The sequence below is a fragment of the Pyrus communis genome, chromosome 10, assembly GCF_963583255.1.
Source record: "Pyrus communis chromosome 10, drPyrComm1.1, whole genome shotgun sequence".
Lineage (NCBI taxonomy): Eukaryota > Viridiplantae > Streptophyta > Magnoliopsida > Rosales > Rosaceae > Pyrus > Pyrus communis.
The window spans coordinates 5,663,217-5,677,512 of record NC_084812.1 but is presented as its reverse complement, the minus strand read 5'-3'; the positions used below and the strand labels follow the sequence as shown (position 1 = coordinate 5,677,512).

At 38.5% G+C, this 14,296-nt stretch overlaps 3 protein-coding genes across 4 annotated transcripts; 2 read left to right on the top strand and 1 right to left on the bottom strand.

The window, feature by feature from the left end:
• Positions 1–849: 849 nt before the first annotated feature.
• On the top strand, positions 850–3,734 carry LOC137747243 (methylthioribose-1-phosphate isomerase-like). The gene is made up of 10 exons (XM_068487315.1): positions 850–1,008; positions 1,099–1,194; positions 1,327–1,382; positions 1,471–1,629; positions 1,703–1,802; positions 1,921–2,063; positions 2,193–2,298; positions 2,639–2,777; positions 2,860–3,128; positions 3,210–3,734. The coding sequence occupies exons 2-10, from the start codon at positions 1,111–1,113 to the stop codon at positions 3,288–3,290; spliced, it is 1,137 nt and encodes a 378-aa protein (XP_068343416.1). The 5' UTR covers positions 850–1,008; positions 1,099–1,110; the 3' UTR covers positions 3,291–3,734.
• Positions 3,735–4,268: 534 nt separating this feature from the next.
• Positions 4,269–9,094, top strand: LOC137747346 (ATP-dependent DNA helicase Q-like 3). Its single transcript, XM_068487443.1, has 19 exons — positions 4,269–4,590; positions 4,731–4,841; positions 4,965–4,972; positions 5,067–5,150; positions 5,276–5,416; positions 5,529–5,563; positions 5,903–5,986; positions 6,143–6,231; positions 6,350–6,502; positions 6,603–6,699; positions 6,894–6,897; positions 7,028–7,177; positions 7,279–7,371; positions 7,455–7,520; positions 7,614–7,747; positions 7,859–7,950; positions 8,062–8,186; positions 8,277–8,383; positions 8,522–9,094. Exons 1-19 carry the CDS (start codon positions 4,437–4,439, stop codon positions 8,976–8,978), a joined length of 2,184 nt encoding a protein of 727 aa, XP_068343544.1. The 5' UTR covers positions 4,269–4,436; the 3' UTR covers positions 8,979–9,094.
• LOC137747345 (protein STRICTOSIDINE SYNTHASE-LIKE 4-like) lies at positions 9,050–13,681 on the bottom strand. 2 transcript variants are annotated; one of them, XM_068487440.1, is made up of 6 exons: positions 13,373–13,681; positions 12,943–13,155; positions 12,199–12,266; positions 10,028–10,264; positions 9,657–9,789; positions 9,050–9,534 (listed from the first exon to the last, which is right to left on the bottom strand). In XM_068487440.1, the coding sequence occupies exons 1-6, from the start codon at positions 13,520–13,522 to the stop codon at positions 9,262–9,264; spliced, it is 1,074 nt and encodes a 357-aa protein (XP_068343541.1). In that variant the 5' UTR covers positions 13,523–13,681; the 3' UTR covers positions 9,050–9,261. The 2 variants fall into 2 exon arrangements, with proteins under 2 accessions (XP_068343541.1, XP_068343542.1); XM_068487441.1 differs by having other exon boundaries at positions 13,015–13,155.
• Between the last annotated feature and the right edge of the window lie 615 nt (positions 13,682–14,296).

Genomic DNA, 14,296 nt, shown 5'->3' with positions numbered 1-14,296 from the left:
TATTACTAGCTTCTTGTGAGATTAAGATCATCCATTCTTCAAAAATATCGTTTGTTAAAAAAAAAAATGTAAAATTCATATTATATACTTGGGACCACTTGACGAGTCACATTCACCCTTTCTTGATATTTGGACAAATCACTTAAACTATACCTTTTCTCACTCGAATATTTTCTTGGTTTGTGCCTTTTAACATTGCTATTTTGGAGGCAGATTGTCTGCCCTCCGAATATGGTGTTCTCCTATTTGTATGGTCACGGTTAATCCATGTTAATATTTTATATTCCTATTGCTTTTTGTCTTATTATCTCTATAAAAAATAAAAAATTTAATATAAAATATTAACGTGGCTTAACCGTGACAGCACAAAATAGGAGGGCACCATATTAGGAGAGCAGACAATCTGCCTCCTGCTATTTTTCATCTCATCACGAATACTGTGTTGACCTTTTAAGAGTGGTTTGGTACTGTTGATTGGCTGATATAGAGCTGATACTTCTCTCGAAACTATTGTTTCTAAATATGCTGGTGGTTCAGTGGTAAATGACGGATTACAAGACTTTCTTAAAACAAAAAATTGGAGATCTCAGGTTCGAAACCTGCTGCTCGTGTGGAAGCCAATCTTGTAACTAGGAGATGCTGAAATGTCTATATGAGTTTTTCCGACCCCTAAAAAAGATAAATAATGATATTTTTAATATTAGAAAAAATACTTTTATTTATAAATACGCGTTTTTAGTCTTCCTAAAAACATTCCTGGATAATAATCTTTAAAATCACATGCCAAACGGTCCATAGCTTTGTAAAACTGATACCACCTTTAAAAATCACATGCCAAATGGGCCCTACATTTTGTAGCATTGGGCCCGTTCCACAGACGTGGCCCATTAACAAGCGGTTCTTTCCCTGCCTCCACCGGTAAGTCTCCAGCAGCAGGCAACAGCACAGAAGAAGAAGAAGAGGGAGAGAGACACAGAAGCTGACCGGAAGCAGAAGCAGCACCGTCAGGTAACCTTAACTTTGCCTCCTCCTCCCCTTCCTTCTTCTTTCACTGAAAACCCTAAAACTCTAACGCAATTGGAAACGTCGTCGTACTAGGCTCAGCTGGAAATGGAGTTCACAGACGGTACCCCAGCGCCCAACTCCCTCCAGGCCATCTGCTACAAGCGCGGCTCCCTTCAGCTACTCGATCAGGTCTCTCTCTCTCTCTCTCTCTCTCTCTCTAAGAATTCAATTGTATTTATTTGTTAAATTTTTATGGGATTAAGCTCTCTCTCAGCGAAAAAATGGTAGAATTTAACTATTAGGTTTGTGGGTTTTGAACAGACGAAGCTCCCATTGCAAAGTACGTATTTGGATATCCGGGACTCCACAGATGGATGGTGAAAGACTGAAGCTTTGCTCTTTCCAAGTGCTATGAATCTTTTGTTTTCTGGTTTTACGAATTCGGTTCTTGTTTTCTTTTTTCAGGCACGCAATCAAAGATATGGTGGTGCGCGGCGCACCCGCCATTGCTATCGCGGCGGCTCTCTCATTGGCTGTGGAAATTTTTAACTTGGAGGATTTCAATGGAACCCCCGACGAAGCGTTTTCTTTCATTGTCATGAAATTGGAGTACCTTGTCTCCAGGTATGTTTGTAGTTTTCAAGTGTTTGAATTGTGGAATTGATGCGGCATTCTGATTGTGTGGTGTCCATTTTAGCCGACCAACTGCTGTCAATCTTTCGGATGCTGCAGCTAAACTGAAGCAAATTGCATCCGAGGTTGCCACTACTACTTCGGACGCATGGAAAGTGTTTGAGGTGCTCTTTCCTTCGAAATCTGAAACGTTACTTTTCTTGTGATTTGATTTTGGCCCTAAGAATCTATTTGATAATGCTAATCTTCCGTTGTACTTGCTTTGTTTGCTCAATTTGATAGGCTTACATAGAAGCTTCCGAAATCATGCTCAAGGACGATGTAGCCTCAAACAAGGCTATTGGATCTCATGGAGCAAGTTTTATTCAACACCTACTGGGAAACTCTAAGAACATTTCTATGTTGACCCATTGCAACACTGGCAGGTATTTTCCCGGGAACGCATACTTGATGATTTGGTTATTTACATTGAACAAACACAGGGTGGTTTTACATATATGGACTCAATTTTTCATATTGGTTTTGTCTGACCGTGATATGTTTTTTAAATGCAGTCTTGCAACAGCTGGTTATGGTACTGCTCTTGGTGTCATCCGTTCACTTCATACCGAAGGAGTGTTAGAAAGGGCCTATTGTACAGAGTCGCGTCCATTCAATCAAGTGAGTGTCAACTCTCTAGGTGTTCGATTTTTTCTTAGCATCAAACATTCTCCACAGAATTTTTCGTGATATTCACATATGTTAAGTGTTGATATTAGTTAAACAAGGTGGTCTTGAGAGTAGTAGCATGCTGTTGTTTGAAGTCGGGTGAAAGTATTGTTGGGATTTAGTATTGCATCCGAACATGATTGGAAGCCTGCCTAGGTGTTATATTTAGCCACTCTTGTGGTGTAAATGTCAGGTCATTGAGCTGATAGTTGTATTTAGCTACTCACTTAAGTGAAAATATTCAAAATGCGTTACTGAATATTATTGATACACGATTATAAATCAATTACAGGGATCCAGACTCACAGCATTTGAGTTGGTGCATGATAACATACCAGGCACTCTTATAGCAGATTCTGCTGCAGCTGCATTAATGAAATTTGGACGTGTGAATGCTGTAGTTGTTGGAGCAGATCGTGTGGCTGCAAATGGTATTTGAAATGGAATCTACCACTCATCTGCTTTAGCATTCTATTCATATGGAGGTTTGTGTAACTGATTTACTTAATTCAGGTGACACCGCTAACAAGATTGGAACCTACAGTGTTGCCGTAAGTGCAAAGCACCATAACATTCCATTTTTCGTGGCTGCACCACTCACTTCCATCGACTTATCTCTTTCCTCCGGGGAAGAGATAATAATAGAGGAGAGATCCCCAAAGGAATTGTTGAACACACACGGAGGGCTCGGGGAACAAGTTGCTGCATCTGGAATTGCTGTCTGGAACCCAGCTTTCGATGTTACCCCTGCCAATTTAATAACCGGTATCATAACCGAGAAGGTATACTCACTCTTCTCTATGTGATATAATCAATTAGAGCCCATTGTGTTTGAATGTGATGACCTTGTGTTCACTTAGCAGGGTGTTATTACCAAAAAGGGCACTGATGCTTTCGACATCAAGGGTTTTGTTCAGAAGGCAGCCGTGCAGACCGGTGCATAACGGAGCCTTCTGGCATTGGATGAAATATTCCCCGAGGTGGTGACTGTTAGTGCTGTGTAACGTAATATATAGAGAGCTTTGTGCTATATATGTCGAATAATTGGGAGAATCGGTCTTACTCCAAGCGATGACTGTTCTCCCAAAATGTAAGTAGGCCATTTTTATGGTATCATTGGTAGATGTAATAAGTAGAAATTTTATAGTAAATAAGGGAAGTGGGTGAGAAGATTTGGAGGAAAATTCATATGGTTTTCTCGGGACTTCGTCCATGAATGTGAATGTTTTCTCGGTCGCTCCGTTCTCGGTCGATCCCGGAAGTTTGTGTAAGCATGTAGTGGTTTTTTAGACTATTGAAGTACCCTGAGCAATACAATATGTATGGGCTTCATATGGGATGTTTGTAGAGCAATCATCAATAAGAAGTTTCTTGGGGATCAAGCATCACATTTTTGTTACATAAGTAGACTAAATTGATTAGAGGGGTGAACAAATTATTAAGAAATTCACTCGGACCGGATTTCGAGTGCAAGAGGAGATGCACTTAACTACTTGAGCTACAAAACTGTAGTGCAAATTTTCATGAAGTTCGCCCTCTTCGTTTGGTAGAGACTAGTTCACACCTTTGAGCAAACATTGGTTAACTCAACCCTGACTCCCAGGACAAAGTTAGTCCATCACTAACACATAATAACCGGAGGAAAAGAAAATTATAGCCCGTCCCGTTGAAAGTTCTTGATTCCGCCATCGACTACAACATCACATGAGTCTAAGGGTTAAAACTTCACGTCTGTCGTTAATTAACGTGACATGAGCTTCACGTCTGTCGTTAATTAACGTGACATGAGCGTATAACTGGGTCACAATAAAACTGTTAATAGATTGTGAATTTGGGCCGGGACTCCGGTTCGGCCCAATATTTAGGCCCATAATATCGACCTCTTCGTCTCTCTTACCCTCACAAAGCTAGCTTCGCGAATGACGACCAGCTTCTTCTGTAATCTGTGAAATGCAGAGAAAAAGGTCTTCATCCGATACAAGTATCCAAGCAATTAGCTTTTCTAAAGGTTAAGGGATAACAGTTCATCGGATTTCAATTGGGTGGTGTTTGGAGACAGGGATATCCGAGCAGGTGAAAAAAAACGAAATATGAAGAAATCGCCATTGCCGTTGCAGAATGCGAGCGGCAGTAGCAAGAATCAGAGTTTGGGAAAGGAAGCTCTGGTGAAGCTGCTGAGGTGGCATTTTGGGCATCCTGAATTCAGAGGGAAGCAATTGGAAGCCATTGAAGCTGTTCTATCAGGTATATTATGTATATTTTATTTACATTTTACTCAGTGCGGTATAGAATTGCTTGTTTGGTTGCTGAGAAAATGTGGGAAAATGTTTACAGCTGACTTTGGAAAAACCCCATTTTTTGATTTTGTGTTTTGTGGGTTGCAGGGAGAGATTGCTTTTGTCTTATGCCCACTGGTGGCGGGAAATCCATGTGTTATCAGATACCGGCTCTCGCCAAGAAAACCGGAATCGTGCTTGTTGTCTGTCCTTTAATAGGTGAATTGTGTGTAAATTTATGTGTGTGTATAAGTGCATTACATATCATGCTTGATGTTTACATGTTTTAGCAAATGAAAATGTTGAACTTGACTCAATTTTTGTTTTGCATTTTGTGTGCAGCCTTGATGGTAGGTAGGCCTATGATTGCTCTTGGTCGAATTTCGGTAACTTTCATGCTTGAGAATTGAGTGTGGGATTTTGGTATGTTTCTTATTTGACCAGGAAAACCAAGTGATGGCATTGAAGGAGAAAGGAATTTCTGCAGAGTATCTCTCCTCGACTCAGACAACCCAAACCAAAAATAAGGTAGAGTTCGGGTTTATGACGTCTTTCTTGCTTTGCATCAAAATGACTTCCACTGGGATCAAAAAATATTGGAGCCTATGTAAATTTTATGCATGAGAACATTGATGTCTCTCTTTTGCATTAAGATTCATGAAGACCTTGACTCTGGAAAACCATCTCTGAGGCTGCTTTATGTGACCCCCGAATTGATAGCAACATCTGGATTTATGATGAAGCTGACAAAGATTCACACGAGAGGGTTGTTGAATCTCATTGCCATAGATGAGGTGTGACGCTAGATTGTTTTTGTGCCGATAACTAGTGTATGTGAATGTTTGAGTTTTCCTTGACAATTTTTCAGCTTTTGTTTAAGTTACATCTCTTTTTCAAAAATTTCAGGCACATTGCATCTCTTCATGGGGCCACGATTTCAGGTTTGTAATAGATATATTGTCTCTTCCACATTTATCATTTATTATGTTTGATCCACACGATTGGGGGATTATAAATCATCAGAAACTCTTAAGTGAATGCACTAAGAAAACCAAAACTGTCTAAGAACCTTACTAGTGGTAGTAAAAATCAAATGCCAGCATAACCCTAATCCCTATCAGACATACTGCTAGATTTCATGACCTATTTAAGTCAACTTCCCTATCATTAGTATTCGAATAAAGTGAGAGTGAAGCGCTACAATGTTGATCTATACGCCATAGAAACTCTGACATGCTTTCTTTTGGTTCTCTGTCTCCTTAATTGCTGTATTGAAATAGGCCTAGCTACCGTAAGCTGTCATCTCTAAGGAGCCACCTCCCAGGTGTACCAATATTGGCTCTAACAGCTACAGCCGTTCCTAAGTGAGTCTTTTGTCACACTCTGTATAGAAAATTAGCTCGTCTTTACCATTTATTTTTTAATTCGTCTGTAGATTTATAGAGCAGTATATCTTCTTTTTAAAGTGAGAGGAACTGGCTAATTATATTCTTTGATCATCAAATTCTTTTGTTGTGCAGAGTTCAGATGGATGTGATAGAGTCCTTGTGCCTTCATAATCCATTAACCCTAAGATCTTCTTTCAATCGTCCTAATATACATTATGAAGGTTCACCCTGCGTCTATGACTTGATTCAGATCCTGTTTTGTATTGTCTCTTAGCTAATATTTATTACCTTGCATCACATGCATATGGACAAATCTGACCAGATTTCTCTATAATGCAGTTCGATACAAAGATCTTTTAGATGATGTCTATGCTGATCTGTCTGGTGTGCTAAAATCTAGCGGAGATGTTTGTGCAATTGTTTACTGCCTTGAACGTACAATGTGTGACGAGTTGTCTGCTCATCTATCACGGAGTGGAATTTCATGTGCTGGTAAATCAAATGTTTTGGCATTGTAAATTAATTGCTCATATACCCTTGTGTTTTTATTCACTTATAATATATATAATTCTTAGTCTTTTGCTTCTTTCAGCTTATCATGCAGGGTTGAATGATAAGTTACGAAGTTCTGTCCTAGATAATTGGATTTCCTCTAAGATACAAGTTGTTGTGGCAACGGTGGCTTTTGGGTATGATTGTATATATAAATTAAACCTTTGTTTTTTGTTTTTCTTTCTTTTGGGTGTGTGGGTGAGGGGAATTCATCTTTTTGCTCCCAGCTCATGATTGTTATTGTGATGTCCTTGCCTCTTTGTCTTTTATGTATGCGTTTGGAGCTTATTCTGGTGCATGGACAGTAATTGTGCTTTTGGTGACCCTTCAGGATGGTATGAAACTGAATTACCATTTATTTAAAAACTCTTACAATAATTTTTTGTTTTGTTTTTCTTCTCTCCGTGTTGGAGATAATGTTTACCAGATCTGATGTGCCTTTGATGGCTTGTGGTTAATTTTAAGGGCATAGATAGAAGAGATGTCAGAATTGTTTGTCATTTTAATATTCCCAAGTCAATGGAATCCTTCTACCAAGAGTCGGGTAGAGCTGGTCGTGATCAACAACTCTCCAGAAGCCTTTTGTACTATGGAATTGATGATTGCAAAAAAATGGTTGGTTAGATAAGACTGTCTACTAGCAACTCCAATGCTGGTCTATACTTGGTTTCATTGTTCACTTCATTTTTTTTTTTTTTTTCAAATTATTTTTGTAGAAATTTATTCTAAGCAATGCTGATAACAAGAAGTCAAAGGTCTCCAACTCACGGGAAGAGTTGTCAAAGAAAACTCTGACCGACTTCCAGCAGGTAAAGCCAATAAATTGTTTTTTGTCTGTGAATGAACTCTTTATGAATATTGTTTTTTGGAATCTGATTTCAAAAACATGCAGATGGTCGAGTATTGTGAGGGTTCTGGATGTCGTAGAAAAAAGATTCTTGAGACTTTTGGTGAACAGGTAGTATAACCTAGTGAAACTTTTGCTTCATTGTGCTTTAGAGTGCAAGATCAGTGCTCCAAAAGAGCTACGTACTGACATCATTCGAAACAGGTACCTGCATCACTATGTAAGAAAGCATGTGATGCCTGTAAACATCCAAACCTAGTGGCCAAGTATTTAGAGGAGCTCACAAGTACTTGTGTCGCTCGGCAAAAATTTGGTTCATCTCGAATTTTTATGAGCAGGTGCTCTCTTTTTACCTAGTCCTGATATTTGAATTTTTTTATTAGCAGGTCTAAGGTTCATTGAATAGTAACTCCGGTGCTTGCTTATTCATTAATGTCTGTCAATTTCAGCTCCTCAGATGTGATAAATGAAGATCAAACCTCTGAATTCTGGAATCGTGATGATGAAGATTGTTCTGAGGAGGACATATCTGATTCCGATGGTATATTTTTTACAACATAGTTCTCTTTTTACTTCTTTTGGGAGAGAAAAGGGGGATTCAAAGAACACTGCAAGTTTATGTATCTCATTCATTGTCTTCGTCAAATCGCAGATGGTCTTGCTGCCAAGAACCTTGCCAGGTCAAAGTTGCCAGCAAAGTTGGGATTCAATGAAAAGATTGAGTGCTTGCAGCGTTTAGAAGAAAGATATTACAAGGATAAATCTTCTGATAAGCAGGTTCGATCTGATTAAGTTTTGCCGTTTTTTTGTTATTATTTAATTTTATCTTTTCCCCTGAATACCTATTATTGCCTAATTTGAGGACAGATGAATAAAGCCGACAAGAATGCTATATCTGATACGCTGAGGGAAGCAAGCAAGCAAAGATTACAAACTTCTCTCAAACAGGGTCAGCAGCGGCTTGGGAACTTAGCGTAAGCATTTACTGGTGTCTGATGTATTATATCGTTATATGCAACAAACCAGTTAAACACTTGAGATTTTAAATTCTCTCGCAACTATGGAATATCCTTCTATCTGTAGGTTCTAAAAGTTGACAATCTTCTGTGCAGGATTGAAGTGGAAAAATCGGCCTCTTTCCTCGAAAATGAGTGTTACAACAAGTATAAGAAAACTGGGAAATCATTTTATTATTCTCAAGTGGCGAGTACGGTGAGGTGGTTATCAACTGCAGATTCTACTGCCTTAACTAATCGCCTTGGAACCATTAACTGTTCCCCATCAGATAATGCTCGGCCCAAAACAGAACCTTCTGCAACACCATCACCTTCGGTGGATGGAACAACAGAAGCTGCCAGCGGTGACTCCCACAACAGTGTTAGATCGGAAAATTCTGTGGCTGTGTCACCAACGGAAAGTGCTTCCCCGAGTATAACTCTTCCATCAATTCCATCCTTCTCAGAGTTCATCAACACCAGAAAGGCAAAAGACATCAGCTCAAGCGCGTCGGAAAAGCAGTCACCAAACGGAGTTCAAGAGAAAGGGTTGAAGAAAATGAGGTTGCATTAGGTTGAATGTCTTGGTTTTATGCATTTGTACCGATTTATGCTGGGCACAAAGAAAAAGTTGAGGAGACGATGTAAATCTACTTCCGTTTATTTCTAGATTGGATCGCGGGAATTACATATTCGATACTTGTTCCACCTTGATGTAAATGCTATTTCATGCCGAAACAGCATTCAGAATCAGATTACCTAAAAACAAGCATGGCTTATGCGTTTCGGGGATGAAAAAGTCAAGAAAAACCGGTTCTTCATTCTTCCTACAAGCTTCTTATTCACTCTGATTCATATTATGCATCTTTCAGTGGTAGCTTGCCAATGAAGTTAGTATTCAGGCTTCCCAAGTAAAGATGATCCTCAAACTCCAAAGCATTTGTCACAAAGGATATCACGCTTCCATCAGGATCCATAAGTTTCTTGATAATCTTGCCGTCAGCTGCCACATTCACCGCCATCGCTTCTGTTCGCATTGCGCTCACTAGTTCAGTCAGTTTCCGCGACGCTGCTACTAAGTGCTTGGCTGCTTTGGAGGTGTGCACAAACTCAAACCCTTCCCTAGTCAACTGCGTCATTCACGCACAAATCATAAAAACGCGTATGACATACGAATATTGTTTGAACCGTTATATCAACAAAAACCACATAAGATACACGAACGCTCTCCGAACAGTTAGGATTGTATTACCTGAAGTAGAGCAATCCAAAAAGACCCATCTGGAGCAAGATTGATGTTGTCAGGTCCACCAGGAAGATTCTCAACGAAGATCTCTGTCTTCCCTTTGTTCTTTCCCTCCAGCCAATACCTTAAACACCTAAATCTAAGCATGAACATACTTTAATTGGTTGCCACACACTTTTCATATCGATAATGTTATTTAGACACATAAGATTGCTGACACACTCTCAAACAGAGGTGCGCCATACAATTATGTATGAGACCCGCCTGTATTAGAGTCGAGTGTGTCTGCAATGTGGTCAGCATTGTGTGTCAAAATAGAATTACTTTTTTCTTATCCAAAATATAGAGTGAGAAAGAAGTGTTACATCACAACTTACTTCCATGTTTCACAGACCACCAGATAATCTTGGTCTTTTGAAACTGCAACACCATTAGCAAATCCCAAATGATCAAGTAGGATTGAAGTCTCTCCGGATGATGGATCATACTTGAGCAGCTGCCCATGGGGTTTTGCCTCTAGCACGTCAAGATACCAATCATGGAGCCCAAATTTGGTGCTTGCAACACTAAAATATAGACTACCATCTGGTCCCTCAATCACATCATCTGCAAATCTGATTGTGTTCAACATGTAAGTTATAACTTTAGGAAACATCGACATATGTTCATTCATTGGGCCTGTGTTTTTGGTTTTGAGAAATGTTAGGATCAGTCAATACATAACTAGAGACATGACCTGAAGCAACAAACAACCACCAGTGAATTCAATGTTTTTAGTACTAAACATAGCTAAATATGTTCGGTATTAAGTTTCATTGTGCGACAATTTTATGCACACGTGAGCTAATTTTGGCCATTAATGATTGTAGGATCTGCAAAGTAAAATAGCTAAAAGTCAGTCATCTATGTATTCGTACAAGAAATGTTAAGATCAATTGCGTATGCACATATGATCCATTTCCGACCATTTATAATTGTGAATCCCATAAAATAAGACTAGTCAGATCAGTCTGAAAACGTGTAACGACTAATCTTAGCACCACTAAAGTATTTTCCAACTTGTGCTAACATTTTGTACTATTTTGGGATAAGAATCACATGCATATGGCAGAATTGTGGACCCATGAGCCATTTGGACCATATTGTTAAACTCTAGCTCCATGAAAAATACAGGTGGAATAAATTCTTGGTTGGACATGGTCTCAACTGAATCATGTTTTTTTCATTTCTCTTTAGTTGAAAGGAAAAAACAGTACCAAACTTCGATGGCAACAGTCATGGATTCATCTTACAAACCAACAAACCATGATGTTTGTATGACATTTCGCAATCGGTCCCAATATTAAGAAAAAGATTCCTTACTTTATAGTTTTATTATACAAGAGCAGTTTAGATGAAACGAATTAATCATCATTGTAACTTTTTAGTTTAATAATAAATCATTATGTTCGGAAAAACTTATACATAAAAACACATTACTAATCAAGATATCACATGACAATTCGTTCCACATAAATCATTCTTTTAATGAAGTGTCTAATAACTAAGTACAAGTCCCCATTTCATGGAAACTTATCTCCAAATCCAAACCATCTGGATCCTGCGGATCTCCCTACTATCACCCACCTCCCCCTCCTTCTCACACCCCAATTCCAACTCCATAATTCTCCGACCTTCAACCCCTCTCATTTTCTTCTTCTTTTTTTATTTCTCTGCGGTTTTGCTTTGCCGATGGCCGCCAAAGTAGAAGATAACGATGTTGAGGAGAAAGAGTGAGAAAGTTAAAAGAAAAAAATGATCTTAACCACGCGATTTTACATAAACAGTTAAGATTATTTGCTCCACATGATCCGATTTGTTAGAGCCTAGAGAGAACCCATTTCGTGAGGAAACTGCCGCACCTCACAGTATGTTATAAGATGACCTTATTAGTAATGTTCTGGTGGTGTCACATCAGAATTGTATTGGGCATGGCTTGCACATGGATGTTGTTTTCCAAGTGAACACATTGCTGTCCAGTCATTTTCCACAGTCGGATGGAATCACTGACTACCTATTCATCTACTTTTTACTTTTTACCTCGAGAGTAGATCTGTGCCTCGGGAAAAATATTCAGCGATTGCTCAAGAAAAATGATTTTCACGCTTTTATTTTTTCTTTTTTTATTATTTTCCTGACCCTCGATAACTTGTTTATACGTAGAGAGATTATATTCACATTTCAAATTACTTTTCTTACATTTTTTTTAATATTTTAATATTTTTTACATATTATTAACACTTGATAAAAAATATTTAAAAATTAAAATAACTTGAAAGAAGTAATTTGAAGTATGTAAATATAATATTTCTATATGTATTTCGTACAATTTTAACTTTTTTGCATGTAAAAAATTTCACATGTTTTATAATGAATAACGGGTCAAATATATAAATTTTAGTTCTCCAATCGAAAAAGTAGATGACGCATTAAAATAGGTGATTGTTCAAGACATTCCCTCCGGACTAACATGCAATAGCGTTTGGTGGTTTAGGATAGATTGTGTTACCTTATTTTGGACCCATTAACGTGTGAAGTGAGAACAGTCACACCAGCTTCAGTAATCTTCAGCAAACCCTACACATACAAGGGGCAACAATCAAAATCAAGTATTGCAATGTAGATTCTTATCAGTAATTAGCGATTTACGGTTAAACGGTTTACTCTGTATCTCACTCATTAGGTGAATCAGTGTGATACGTTAGAAGTCTCGTGAGTGAGATAGTGTAAGCGGAGACTTAAGGTTTAAAGGGTTTGCTCTATCTCTCTATCTCACTTATTATGTGACTAAGCGTGTTGAGTGAGCAGTGAGAGAGTCAAAATTTTAGCCTAAAAGGGCCCAAAGTCTCAATCTGAAACACTTTCCTAATCTTACAAAAATTACTATGTTGTGTGGTGAGCAACTTGCCATTGTCGTCTAGAGTTTGCTATGGTCTCATCATCATTTTCTTTAAACATAAACCCCAAGCCTCTTTGACTTTCTTCATCTCTCCCTTCTCCTCAAAACCCACGAGCAAGCCACCAATCTCAAGTCTAACCTGATGAAACAAATTAAACTAAAAACATCGGATTTGGGCCCTGACTCTTATGGAGAAAATGACAGGTTAGCCTGGAACCATTGTGGTCCCTTCATAGCTCTACCTTTGTGAGTGAGAACGAAAAAGTTACGTGAAGAGCAAGATCGAGACATATAAATAAATCTCTGGGTGCATATATTTTTCTCCATTTTTGGGTCAGAATGTTATGCTCTTACCTGATCAGTATCACATGCAACAAGATCACCATCTTTTGTGAATGTGATTCCAAGAGTTGTATCAGTATTCACCTTCTTCCAGTTTTCCCAACTCCCATTTTTGTGAAGCCTTTTGATCCAACCATCTCTGGTTGCTGTATAGAGTGTGCCTTCCTTATCCACATCAACATCTTCCGGTTCCAGAAGCACTCCATCCCCAAGTTTAATCACTTTCTACATAAACCCAAAAAAATAATAAAAATCAGAAACAAACACCATGGTTACAAGTATATACTTCAAACAAAAAGCTCGTGGCCCGTATGCTAACCATTTCATTTTCGGTCCCTCAGTTCTGTTACCAAACAGTTATGAAAACTGAAAACAAAATGGTTATGAAACGGCCAGCTGTGAGGTTTCCGTTTGAGAACTGAAACCAAAATGATTACGAAACCTGTAATAAGTTGTTTTGGGGAAGGTGGGAAGGTGGAGGGAGGTGAAGTGAATCTGGCGATATTGGGGAGAAGTAGATTTGGAGAGAGAAGGCAACCAAACATGCCAACAGAAAGCCAGAAAATGGAGTGAGCAAATGTTTGAGAGCCATGAGGCCTGTCTGGTATATCTCCAAGAATATTGCGATAAGGGTGATAAGATGGGGATTATGTTCTGTGTGGCTTCATATTTTTTATGCGAAACAAAACTGCAGTTGTCAGGATAATCCTATCGAGAGACCGGGAAAGCCAGTCACTCTTTGCTTTTCTCACAAAAACTTGCATGCCAAACAAGACTTTAGGGTTAAACATATCAGATTTTTTGGTATATTCCGGAGTTTTTAACCATTAGGTTGCTGTCAAAGATACAATGAAAAGATTTATCGGCTAAAATCTCTAGAATGTAGAGATTGGCCAAAGGGTTTGATTAGCCACGAGGTCGAAGTAACCCTAATGACAAAAAATACACATGATTAGATTATGGTGAGATTAGAACCAACCCTAATCACTTTTCAATACCGAAATTCGATCATACTACTTATCTTAACTACCAAACAAGGCCTTACGTACTCATAGGCACACAACATATCACCCTTTCCAAGCCAAATTCTCATAAGATCCCAAAATTTCATTCATTGGAATATTCAGGGAAATGTAGCTATCTTTCATTCTCGCATTTTTCTACTTGTCTTTCAGATTCATTGGTTATCATTCTTACCGATTCGCTGGTTATAATGTGGATTCCACTATCTAAAAATTTGGTCTACCTTAGAATTATTCTATTTAATATGTTAAAAATTTAATCATTTAATTTCCGCATATGCCGCTCGTAACCCACCAAAATTTTGTTTTTTTAACAAAATTAACCCACCAAAACTCGAAAAAAA

Excerpts from the sequence above, each read along its gene's own strand:
- LOC137747346 (XM_068487443.1), top strand. The coding sequence starts at position 4,437 with ATGAAGAAATCGCCATTGCCGTTGCAGAATGCGAGCGGCAGTAGCAAG. Across the intron at positions 5,564-5,902 it reads TCATGGGGCCACGATTTCAG|GCCTAGCTACCGTAAGCTGT; the intron begins GTTTGTAATAGA and ends GTATTGAAATAG. Across the intron at positions 7,951-8,061 it reads GGACATATCTGATTCCGATG|ATGGTCTTGCTGCCAAGAAC; the intron begins GTATATTTTTTA and ends GTCAAATCGCAG.
- LOC137747243 (XM_068487315.1), top strand. The coding sequence starts at position 1,111 with ATGGAGTTCACAGACGGTACCCCAGCGCCCAACTCCCTCCAGGCCATC. Across the intron at positions 1,195-1,326 it reads CCCTTCAGCTACTCGATCAG|ACGAAGCTCCCATTGCAAAG; the intron begins GTCTCTCTCTCT and ends GGTTTTGAACAG. Across the intron at positions 1,630-1,702 it reads TTGGAGTACCTTGTCTCCAG|CCGACCAACTGCTGTCAATC; the intron begins GTATGTTTGTAG and ends TGTCCATTTTAG.
- LOC137747345 (XM_068487440.1), bottom strand. The coding sequence starts at position 13,522 with ATGGCTCTCAAACATTTGCTCACTCCATTTTCTGGCTTTCTGTTGGCA. Across the intron at positions 13,156-13,372 it reads CCCAAAACAACTTATTACAG|AAAGTGATTAAACTTGGGGA; the intron begins GTTTCGTAATCA and ends GGGTTTATGTAG. Across the intron at positions 9,790-10,027 it reads GTGGTCTGTGAAACATGGAA|ATTTAGGTGTTTAAGGTATT; the intron begins GTAAGTTGTGAT and ends GTTCATGCTTAG.